This window comes from Nothoprocta perdicaria, unplaced genomic scaffold, assembly GCF_003342845.1.
Source record: "Nothoprocta perdicaria isolate Ctin4 unplaced genomic scaffold, notPer1 scaffold_207, whole genome shotgun sequence".
In the NCBI taxonomy this organism is placed as follows: Eukaryota; Metazoa; Chordata; class Aves; order Tinamiformes; family Tinamidae; genus Nothoprocta; species Nothoprocta perdicaria.
The window spans coordinates 397453-409594 of NW_020455283.1; the positions used below are offsets into that span (position 1 = coordinate 397453).

The following is a 12142-nucleotide window of genomic DNA, read 5'->3' on the forward strand; positions in this document are numbered from 1 at the left end:
GCCCTGCCCGGGCAGGGGGAGGGCGCCCAGCAGGACAGAAACGATTTGCAGTCGGTGTCATCTCAGACCTACCGCCCGGGCCCTACTGCCCTCCAGCCCCGGCTTGAAATCTATGGAAACTCAGCAGCCAGTCACTCCGCAGGAACTTTTAAAGTCGTTTTCAGAAATATTTGGGAAAAAAAAGAAAAAAAAAAAAAAAAGGCACGGATTAAACCCTTTTAAGCAAGTCTAACAGTCATTGTCTGTTTTGGAAAGACAAATTAACACACAGATTTCCTGGAACACTGACAGCAAACTAGGCGTGTGTTTTCCGAAGGAGAAGCTGCTTTGTAATTTCCTACCTGCACTGCAACACGGCCAAGCACAGAAATGCAGACTTTTTCTGGAACAGCTGTCAAGAGGGGGAACGTTACCTAGCTTCTCCTCTAAAATAACCTGAGTAATTCCTAAGAAACGGAAGGCATGTGACACGCTGTAAAATGCATTCACCTAACTGATAAACAAACTGAAAAATCTCAATTGACAATAAAAAGCTGCTACTTCTTTTGTAATCCTTTTGGATCCTTCCTCTTATTTTGTTTCGCTTTTCTACAACAAAATGTGTTACTGCACTTGTCAGAGTCAAGCTAAGCCTCCATTGAGACATATTGATTATTTAAAAACAAGGCAAAATCCCTACTGGGGAGTGTAAGTGTGATCCCACTGCAAGATTTCACCTGACGGGAATGTCAAATTGCAGTGATATTGAAATGATGCCATGGGGGAATGCAGCAACGTGATCCCCTGATCCCGCCCAGCTGCTGCTGAGCAGAGCCTCTGAGGAGATCCAGCCCATCTCACCCATCCCTTCCATCCCAATTTCCTGCACCATTCCACTCTCTGGCCTTTTAGCTTCATAGATACTCTGGAGTTCAGCTCCTCACCTAGGGTTAACCAAGTTCAATTTCCTCTTCTGTCCAGGGTCATTTCCGAAGATACTTCCCAGGTGATTGCCTCAAAATACATATTATTAGCTCCTTCAAAGAGGAAGTGAACTCTTGCCCATTCCTGGCTGCAAAAACAACCAAATGACCTGAGGATTCCCTGCATTCACAGCAGACTTCCTGGTTGTCAGGATCTAGCTGGGAATTCAGGCTTGTTGGGGTCATCTGCGTTCTAGTTCCTGCACCAAGAACAATTTTATACTTTCTTCACAAAAATGGCCATTGCACAAAATGCACAAAACCAAAACTCAAGAGTTGATGGCAACGAGGCAAGTCTTACCCTGGGGCACCCTAACACTTTCTTTGGACCCCGTCTCCTCTCCAAAATTCCCAAAGCAGACCCTATTCTTCGGGCAGCCTTAAGCGTTACACCAGAATTAGGCAAATCCGCTGACCCCAGCTCTGTCCTACCTTACACCAGCCTCAGTGCAGTTAAAGCTGAACCCACCCCGTGCCCAGGGGCTTCAAAAGCGCCCACCCCCAGGCTGCACATGCAGAACCACGGCGTGCTCGTGTGCATACCGTTTTTGACACGAAAAAAAAAACAAAACAGGAGGGTACCAGCACGAGGGAAGGAAATAACCTTTTCAGTAGTCCAGCCGCTTGGAATAAGGAACTAGAGGATGCTTTTAATTTTTTTTCCTCTCCCCAATACTGGGGAGACATGGAGATGAATAACCTTGATTCAGATTCCCATTCACCTCAGCCCAGCGCTGTGGAATAGCACCAAATCCGTCCCACGGGCAACCCTGGGGACAACGTTTTCAGCCACCCATTGGGAAACATTTCAAGACAAGAGCAGACCCTGGAACCGCACCACGTCGACGGCTGCTGCCGTGCGCAGCGCTGCGAAATGCAGACACAGCCAAAGATATGTGGAATGTAAGATATGTAAGGTTATATGAACAAGAATATGTAAGATTATGTCACTGACTCCTGGTTTATGCAAGATTATGTCACTGATTCCAGGTTAACCTGTGTTTTAGGATTACAGAAACATGGTTGTCACAGACAGGCATGCCAGGCTAGCAAATTTATGAAGGAAAGGCTGTGTCCTCAGCTCAGGCTGGTCTCCTAATAGCTGGAAATAAAACTCATCCAACGCTGAAAACGCCAGGAAGGCCTCGCCTTCAACCATGGAGCTCCAGAGCCCCCTCGGGAGCACCTTACAGCAGCTTTTCCTGACACAGCTCCCACTCATCCAGAACAGCAGGACTCCTGTGTTGTGGCCAGCATCTTGGTTGGAGCACCTGGAGCACCACGTTGTGCCTTCAGGGCGAGCGGTACGGGTGCCCTGTTCCTGGACTGCAATGCCTACGTGAAGCTCCAGACTAAGAGGACAGCCAGCAGTTCACATTCCCAGGCATTTACCACCCCCCTGGCTCTTCCCAGAACCTGTGGCACAAGCAACGTATCATAAACATTTTACTGAGGGATCCTCACTGATGTAAATTGCCAGGAAAACTAAAGTTAAACTATTCTTAAAGGGTGACTGTCAAAGTTTGCAGGTAAAATCTCTGATATCACTCAGATAAGACCAAAACTGTCTTTATTTTCCGCACGCTTTCTGCTGTCTCCAGCCAGCCAAGACCGAGCAACACTGGTGCTCACGCTCAGCTCCACACAGGGCAACAATCCAGCAGATTTAGCCTGGCTTCCAAGGCGCATTTAGGGCGACACTAATACGAGGTACATCAGCACCTGCAAACCCTTCCTGACCGGTGCTCCCGGTTCCCAGAGGCGCTAACGAAGAGGCCTGAGGCTGAGCTGGGGTTACAGCCCTCCCGGCTGCCCCACGGCCCGCGCCGGCCCCTCGCGCCCATCGGGGCGTCCCGCAGGCGCCCGCCCGCCGAGGGCACCCTCAGCCTCTGCACCCACCACGGGCCTGGGGTGCTGTGAGCTTCGGGGCGTAAAGCCCAGGCCTTCAGCAGCGCCTGGCAATGGCAGGCAGCAGGCAGGGGCACGCAGCAGGGGCATGATGAGAAGTGAAAAACATGCAGGGAATTCGAACGCCTCAGGGAGGCTCCGGCCAACGCACCTTCCAGATGAGCATTTGGGAGATAATGCATTAAAGGTGATGTTTTCCTTCTGAATAAAAACAACGGAGATTTCAAACTTCTGCAAATAACATGGAACATGAAAAAGCTGCCTTCTTCAGCTACATGCCTCCTTGTCCTGCCTTTCTCAACTGTCTCCACAATAAATAATTAGCAGCAGTTCTTTCCTGTATGTATTCTGTAATAGCCTATGCACCCAGAGTAGAGGGAGCCATCAAATAAAAGTCTCCCAAAACTTTGCCAAATCAATATTGCACCATTATTTCTTTCCAAGGGAGAGGATGTGCCAGTAACTCATTTTCCCTTTTTGTCCTCAGCCTGTTTGTGTCAGGGTAGGATCTCAATACAAACCAGCTCTTAAAGACGCTCTGCTTCTTGGAGGATTCTCCCACTTGATCTGGGGATCTGTTTTGTAATGGGAGCAAAATGTAGGCTGAAAAGTCCCACTGCCCTCTGGACCTGCAGTTTTCCCATATGTTCTTCCCATGTGTTTTAAATAACTATTTACCTTAGTTCCATCCGAACAGTTACACAGAATGAAATAAGGTTGGAATAGTCCGGGCAGCACGTGACAGCCACGTCGAGCACAATGATCTCTTCCAAAATGATACAAACCTCTTCAGAACCCGGAGCGAAAAACAAAAAGGAATCACCCAGCCTGATCCCAAGAAAGGATGTGTCTTTGTGCAAAGGGGAGACGCTCCTGCAAGTCACTTGCCCTGTTCCTGGTCTCGGCAGTCGTCCATGTCCACGTCGGAATCAAAGAGCGAGTGTCCGGTGTAGTCAGTGTCAGGAGTGTGAGAAATGCTGTTCTCTGTCCCCTCCTCATCAAACGTTTCTGTCCTTGAATAAAAGCTGAAGTCCTGCAAGGGGGAGTGGGTCTTGCTCGTCTCGCTGCTCTCCTCAGACTCATACAGGGTGTTATCGTCGTCGTGGTGCCACTCGGGCCAGAATTTCCTCCGGATGCGCTCGCAGTACATGGCAAGGTTGATCAGCTCCCCTGCAACACAGCCCAAGAGGCTCCAGTAAACACACGCGCTCAGGGACGCTGCCACTCGCCTGCCCACGTGCAAGCACATTTAGAACACTTCCTTAGTGCATCATGCAGGTTCTTCTCAAAGAGGCCTCAGAAACCTCACTTTGAAAGACCAAGATCCAGGCAGCTCTTAGCTACAGTGCTTATAACTCTTATGTAACTTAAAATACACCTTATTAACCTACATACAATAAGAAAGGCTACATAGAAATTTACACAAATGCACGTGGCAAAATAACCATCCCAAATTCAGTCTTTACAGAAATAGTGGAAGAAAGCAAAATTCTTGTATTGTAAGTTGTTTAAAATAAAAACTATCGCTCATTAGGTAGGAACATGTGTCCAAAGACAGACTTTTCACATTCATATTTGCAGTGTATGTAATTCATTTATTATAGTGAATTTGGACAAGGTTCTGGGTTGGCACCACCAGATGGCAGCACAGCCCACAAGATAAATTCGCTGCTTTTTAAGGTTTTTCTGTGCCCGCAGGATCACCTTTTAGTACTTCTAGTCCATGTGAGTGCACTGTGCTTTATAGCTCCACACTCACACACATAAATAAGCGTGTGCTTTGAGAGAGAACCCAGTGGAAAAGGTCAAGGAAGAGCAAGGGAGTCCCAGCACAGCCAGGGGACCCTGGAGCAGGGGAAAGGGACACTCCGAACAACCCACGGCCTGAGCAGCTCTGGGGGGCAGAGCTGCCCCTGTTGCCTCAGTATTTGCATCCACTACCATCCATTCATTTTAGTCAGCAAACACACTATTCCCTCCCAAAATCCTTGGACCCCTCAGAATTTTACCTGTGCTTCCCTCAGTGCTCAAAAGGAAAAAGGACCCCATGAAACAATTTCAAATGTTTTCAGCTCGTGCAATGTTGAACAATGAGCAAATCCATGCCTCCACACTGCTCCTTTAGCAGCTACCTATCTGTGGCTCACAGTGCTTTTACAGGCAGTACTCACTTCTTTTACAACTGTTTCACATCCTTCTCCTCCTAGCTCTTCCCACTTTTGATGTGGGCAAGGGCATTCTGCAAAGGGATGCCAAGATGGCACACTCTTGCCACTCCACAAGAAAGGAAAGGAATAAAAATTTAAAAATAAAAAGGCAATTACGTTGGCTGCCAATTTATGCAAAAACAAAGTGACTCTAAAGTCAGGCTGGATTCTTTCCTTACGGTATATATTTAGTAATAACGAAGGCTGCATTTTCAGTGGAAGAGCAGAACCTACAGCTCAATGACACTGCTCAGCAGATTCTGGCTCGTGGCAGTGCTTCCACCTTCTCATACATTGCCAACATTCACTCCTAAAGGTATCTGGTCTTTGCTATGTTAAACAGGTAAATGAACAGGTACAGAAATAGAAATAATTACAAGGTAGAACATCAAGGTGAAACGAAAAAGAATTTGAAGACAACACTATAGGATGCTGCACCAAAGGCCAAAACAGCCCGTGATGCAGGTCAAGTGCTCCCACAATCTTCAAATGTCCTTGACAGGACGAATAAGATGCTCCAAGTTTGAACACAGAAAATGTCACCATGTGATTTTCATTAGAGATCATTTAAACTTTCTTACCTTTGATCAGTCTCTCTGGTCTAGTCCCTGGTAGTGTCCACATTGCCTGTGCCAGGTGTCCAAAGACAGTGGCATCAACAGTGGAAAGCTTTGGTCCCATAATGTATTTCTTGTCGCCTGCAAATACAATAGCAAACATCTGTGGAACAGCTGACACTTCTGCTCAGGGCAACACTAGATCTCTCCCTGACCACATCTTTAACACATCTTTCTATTGAAATGATTTAGATGAGAACCTTTATGATTTTAAGACACAGGAGTTCAAAGACGGGGAGTTAATATAATTTAAGTAGAATAAGGTGCAAAATTTGGTTCAAGACTATGGTTCAAAAGTTGTTACTTGAGGTGAAAGCCATTTTGTGATTCCTCTACATCCACCACTTCTGCAATTAGGCCGATTACAGAGTCACTGGCCAAACGACCTCCTCTAGTCACCACAGCAGGTGAAGGATACCCACCGCACTAGGTGCTCGAGAGCATCATCTTCTCCTTGGGTATGGGCTTCACGTCATGCTGAATGCACTTGCTGCAACAGTTTGGCACCTTGCATCTCCCATATGTGCGGATCCAGTTCCTGCACACCCCCCTGATCACACTGAAAGTTAAAGTGGCACCCAAAGCTTTCCTCTCACAGAGCTTTTTCACCTCAGCCCATGGGACAGCGTTTGCAAAAGAGGCCAGTGCACGTAGGACTCAGCTCCGGGCAGGAATGAGCAGCCTGCAGCTCTGAGGAGGTTTGCCAAGCATCTCCTCCCACGACACATTGCTCTGACTATTGCTACAAGACTCTTCCCATTCCCTCCCCTCAAACTACTGCCCATTTCAGTCCTAATGCAGACACCACGCGCTTGTGGCAGGCACCAAAATGAGAGACTTAAGAGGCAAGTGCCCCACAGACAAGAGCAAGGCAGGCTTTCCCCACACCCCTGGGGACACCCCACTGCCTTAAGTGCAGACACAGAGATTTTGCTCTTGGTTCCTCTAGCCTTCAACGCCACGACAGTTCTAGCCCTGTGAAAGGTAGATGTCTTATTAAGCACATTGCCTGGGCTCCCCTCCACCTCCTGTCATGTCGTGGCTACTTCATCTCCCATCCTGGAGATGAACTAACTAAAGAGGAGAAAGCAGAAAACGACATTCCAAAGACGCCACTGCCGAAAACGTGTCCATGGGGACACGTCCTTTGGAAGAGGCCCTGCACCTGCAGCGCAGTCCCAGGCAGGACACACAAATGACACGTGCTCTATTTCTGAGATCAGGTTACGGCCTGAATTGTCCCTCCGCTGGCCCAAAGTGCCATCAGCTCCGAAACGTGCCGTGCAATTGAATTCCCTAAATCCAGTTACTGCAGCTCCCTAGGACTTTCTGCCCCTGTTCAATAAAAACTGCCTGCCATTTGGTGGGTTATTAAACGTCACGGTTACTAAGTGGCTTCAGAAAAAATGTGCAGCAGTAAAATGCAGCAAATCTCAAAGTAGAGCATTAGTCTGTGATCCCTCTGTACCATCATGTACCCCAAAGCAGTGCTCAGGAATAAGCTATAATGATGCCTTCCTACAGCACACCGGGACTGATTTTAACATACAGCAAACTCGCTCCAGCTCTTCACAGCTTCATCATCTATTTCCTGAAAATGATGTGCAGGGCAAATGTTTTAAGTATCTTTTTTGTATTTATGTGGTGTCTAGCATTCACTGATCTCAAAAACCAGCCCCCAACCACAGTCACATGCTACGTTAAATGCCATTTCACTTGACAGCACTAGGAAAATGTAATACCAGACAACCAAGCCCCAGAATCAGCTCATAACGATGCTGTGCTGGGAAGAAATGCCACATTTCAGCTGTTGCTGCAACTAAGAGGAGAGCTGAGCCCCCCCTTTCTTGGGTAAATAGAGCAGTTCCATGTATGCAACACCTCTTACTTGAAAGGAGTGGAAATGAAGGGGAGGAAGAAACAAAGCTCTGCTCCCATAAAACAGTATATTAGTTACAGGTCACCTCACGCCCCAAACACCAACCCAGCACTGAATTTTGTGCTGGATTCCAGGGTGTCCCCTCAGGGGTGGCCAACGCTGCTCAGAAGTGCCTCACTGGGGCCCTGGCCCACGCCGGAGGTGCCACCACGTGCGGGGCCCGAGCTGGATCATGTCTTGCCCCACGGTGCGGCTGCGCGAAGGTGCAGGATTCGGGAATGCCGAGTGCCACAGGGAAGCGGCTTTGGGTGGAGATGCAGCGGGAGCAGAGGCCCGGCCGCTCTGGGAGGAGCGTCACAAGATCAGGCAGCTGCCAAGCTGTCACTCTCTGGAAGTAGTTCTTGGAATTTAAAAATGTTTTTTGAATTCCCATTTGTATTTTTTTCCCCTAAAAATAGGGAGCATTAAAAGCAGTTGCAGCTTGATAAATGCAGCTGTTGTGCGGCCATTCAGAGGGACCTGGACAGGCTGGAGAGTTGGGCAGAGAGGAACCTCATGAGGTTCAATAAGGACAAGTGCAGGGTCCTGCACCTGGGGAGGAATAACCCCCGGCACCAGTACAGATTAGGGGTCGACCTGCTGAAAAGCACCTCCACGGAGAGGGACCTGGGAGTCCTGGTTGACACCAAGCTAACCAGGAGTCAGCAGTGTGCCCTCGTGGCCAAGAAGGCCAATGGGATCCTGGCTGCATCAGGAGGAGTGTTGCCAGCAGGTCAAGAGGGGATCCTGCCCCTCTACTCAGCTCTGGTGAGGCCGCACCTGGAGTACTGTGTTCAGTTCTGGGCTCCCCAGGACAAGAGGAACATGGAGCTTCTTGAGAGGGTTCAGCAGAGAGCAAAAAAGATGATTAAGGGAATGGAGTATCTACCATACAAGGAGAGACTGAGTTGGGCTGGTTTTCTCTGGAGAAGAGAAGGCTGAGAGGGGATCTGATCAATATGCATAAATACCTGAAGGGGAAATGTAGGGAGGAAGGGACCAAACTCTTCTCAGTGGTGGCCAGTGACAAGACAAGGGGCAGTGGGTACAAGTTGAAACCCAGGCAGTTCCATCTCCGTGTGAGCAGGAACTTCTTCCCTGTGAGGGTGCCAGAGCCCTGGCACAGGCTGCCCAGGGAGGCTGTGGAGTCTCCTTCTCTGGGGATCTTGCAAACCCGCCTGAATTCCACTCTGTGCCCCATGCTCTGGGTGTCCCTGCTGGAGCAGGGGGGTTGGACTGGATGATGTTAAGAGGTCCCTTCCAACCTCAACCCTTCTGGGATTCTGGGATTCCACATTATAGACATCCTTTTCAAGCTCTTAATATTGCCCCCTAATTAACAGTCAAAATCCAAACTGCTTCCCTCTCTAGGAAAGCCCATGGGCACACATCCACAGCAAGGCATCCTGCAAAGCGTTTCCTGCGGGTGCTGTGCTGCCCAAGTGCCATTTCTCAACCCCAGTGAAACAGCAGCATCTCCAACAAGGCTTTAAGTCATTCCCAGTCCCATTCCCAGTCCTCACAGGACACTGTGCAGAGGCCTTGATTATCTGGACAGAACCATGAAGAGCAGGTGGGGGAAAAATTTCACATACTGATGCCAGTGGAAAAAATAGGGCAGTTACAGAAGCTTGGAAAAATGCAGGAATATTCAAAAGGTGAAATACAATGATTCACCTAACTGTGCCCTTACTAAACTGGCATCCATTTCAGACAGAAAGATGAGAAAAATGCACTAGATTCACTGGTAGAGGAGTAAATTCAGCAGATGCCCATCAAGGCCATTTTAAATACACAAGGCACAACATTCTCATCCATAATCCAGAGGCAAATATAAAACCCCAGCTGACAACATACGTATCATACAACTAAAAAACTGATACAGTGGCAAATAAGATCAGGACAGTGAGTGGGTGCACAAACTGGGCCACAACAAGCAAGAGAGTGCAAGGATGAAGGCAGGTATTTATAAGCAAGGAGCAGGGAGCACATGCAGTGAACAGGAGGCAAGCAAAAACAGTTCTGGTTTCTTGTTTGCTTTGGTTTGTGTATTTTATGTTCAACAGATGAAGAAAATCATGGAGATACTTGAAGATTTCCACCTGCTTTTCCCACCAAATACAACACAGACAATTTGACCGCAGCATTTATCTTCAGGAGATGATAGAGGCCACCCAGGAGGTGAGTTTGCAGACAGATTTGTACTTTAAATGGCCATTCTGATGCGATTAACAGCTGTCACCAATAAAGCAGCAGCATTCCCACCTCTTGAAATCTTCCCCTCAAAACTGGATGCCTTCTGGAGAGACAAGCTCTAGCCAGAACCAGACAGCGGCCTCCGGACACAACACACACAGATGTGTCTGGAAGATTTAATGATCCCTTTCAACCTCAGATTTAAAAATCCGAGAATGAACGTATGCTACGGAGACAGAAGGCTGCAGATAAATGCAGGGGACAGGCTAAAGAGCAGAAATGCAAACTCAGTAATGGTTACAGACAAGCAAGGGATCAATCTGTCACACGCAAGTGGCTTTGGCAGGGCCATGTGCGACGCAGTGAGGACTGGCCTAACTCTGGACAGAGCCCTGCTCTGAGCTGCAGCAGCCGTGCAGCACCCAGGGAGGCACCAGGAGGCTGAGAATGATCAGACTAAGCTGCTGGAACCTGCCTGCCCTGCCACAGCGTGCAGCTCACACAGCACTCAGCACTCCGGTGAAATCGGGTGTGGGGGATGCAGGGCAGTGCAACGGCCACGGAAACCAGAAGCCTCTGAGAAGCCTTCAGGAGTTTCTGCTGGAGACGGGGCCCACAGGGCTGCTCTTGGCAGGCGGGAGTGACCAGCACAACCACACCTGCCGCTGCCAAAATCCCTTAGCCGGGTCTGCCGAGATGCCCAGCCCAAGCCGGGGGGCTCTGCTGAACTCCCACGTCCTGGGTTGAAGGTAGGGCAGCCCCCTCACAGCCTGTTCCTCCCCACGGGGCTGCCCCATGCGCTGCCAGCCGTGGAGTCTCTCCCTTCGCCTCCTGAGCCAGCACAGCTCTCTGCTGAGTGCTCCTCACCCCTGCTCCCCCATGCGCCCCACACTCACCTGCCCAGGGCACGGGCAGCCTCTCCTCCCCCTGCAATGCAGGAGAAGTGCAGGAGCAGGCAGGGGGCTGGGGGCATCACCCCCCCTGCCACCAGCTCAGCCACCTCCTCAGGGAAGTCAGAACTGCAGCAAAGCAGCTACGGAGCCGCCGCTGCGCCCGGGTTCTGGCTTATTCAAAACTAGTATTTGGGTTATTCAATGTTTCCTAACTCTTTGTAGCGGAGGAGCGACAAGCTCAAAGGAAGGAACAGTCTTCTCCAAACCAATTCCCTCAAATGCTAATTTTACAAAAAACATTATGTAATTAGGCTGTGAGGCAAGAAGCACAGGGCACACAGCTCTGGTAGGCATTTCAGCCTTGGCTACACACCAGAAAAGAGCTTCATATGGTACCAGCTCAGTCAGGTCAGCATCAAGACTAACTCTACAGAAGCCACAGACAATATCCAACAAACCTCAAGTCCCCCATTCTGATAGTACAGACCCATCTCCTACCAGTAGCTTTCAATAAACACCAACCACATCCGACACCCTCCAGCTCATAAAAATCCCATCTGCGAAGGACTTTCAGACGACAGCCTCAAAATGACCCATCAGTCACAAGCCTCATCAGGAAAAACGAGATTTCCCAAGGTATAAGAGGTTTCATTTCCAGAACTGAACAGTGCATGTTCCTGATTCACGCAGGAGCACACAATTCCAAAACCACAGGTCACACTCTGTTCCTCTACAGCAACGCCAGGGCCTAGGCAGGTATCGGAGGCCTTGCTCACCCCTCAAGCAGCCCCATTTAGCACCAAGCAAATAGCAGTAAAGAAGCCCTGTCCCTGCAAGGAGACAACCAGCCCCAGGGAGAACCCGTGTGCTCCACCTCCGAGCACAGGGGTTGCGCACAGGCAGTGCCGGGGACTGAGCACAGGCAGCACACCGGGGGTTGCGCACATGCAGTGCCGGGGGCTGCACACAGGCAGTGCTGGGGGCTGCGCACAGGCAGCACACCGGGGGTTGCGCACAGGCGGCACCGGGGGCTGCGCACAGGCGGTGCTGGGCACTGCGCACAGGCGGCACTGGGAGCTGCGCACAAGCAGCACACCGGGGGTTGTGCACAGGCAGTGCTGGGGGCTGCACACAGGCAGCCACGGGGGCTGCGCACAGGAGGTGCTGGGGGTTGCGCACAGGCGGTGCCAGGAGCTGCGCACAGGCGGCCATGGGGGTTGCGCACAGGCAGCACACCGGGGGTTGCGCACAAGCGGTGCTGGGGGCTGCGCACAGGCTGTGCTGGGGGTTGCGCACAGGCGGCCACAGGGGCTGCGTACAGGCAGCACACCAGGGGTTGCGCACAGGCGGTGCCGGGGGTTGCGCACAGGCGGCCGCAGGGGTTGCACACAGGCGGCCGCGGGGGTTGCGCACAGGCAGCACACCGGGGCCTGCGCACAGG

At 50.3% G+C, this 12142-nt stretch overlaps 1 protein-coding gene across 1 annotated transcript in view; it reads right to left on the minus strand.

Moving 5' to 3' along the window:
• Positions 1–2984: 2984 nt before the first annotated feature.
• FAXC (failed axon connections homolog) overlaps positions 2985–12142 on the minus strand; it is a 21136-nt gene continuing 11978 nt past the window's right edge. The window contains exons 4-5 of the mRNA XM_026038317.1: positions 5659–5775; positions 2985–4040 (exon numbers count right to left, since the gene is read on the minus strand). Of these exons, the coding sequence (XP_025894102.1) occupies positions 3751–4040; positions 5659–5775 (407 nt within the window). The 3' untranslated portion in view covers positions 2985–3750. The remainder of the gene's footprint in view (positions 4041–5658; positions 5776–12142) is intronic.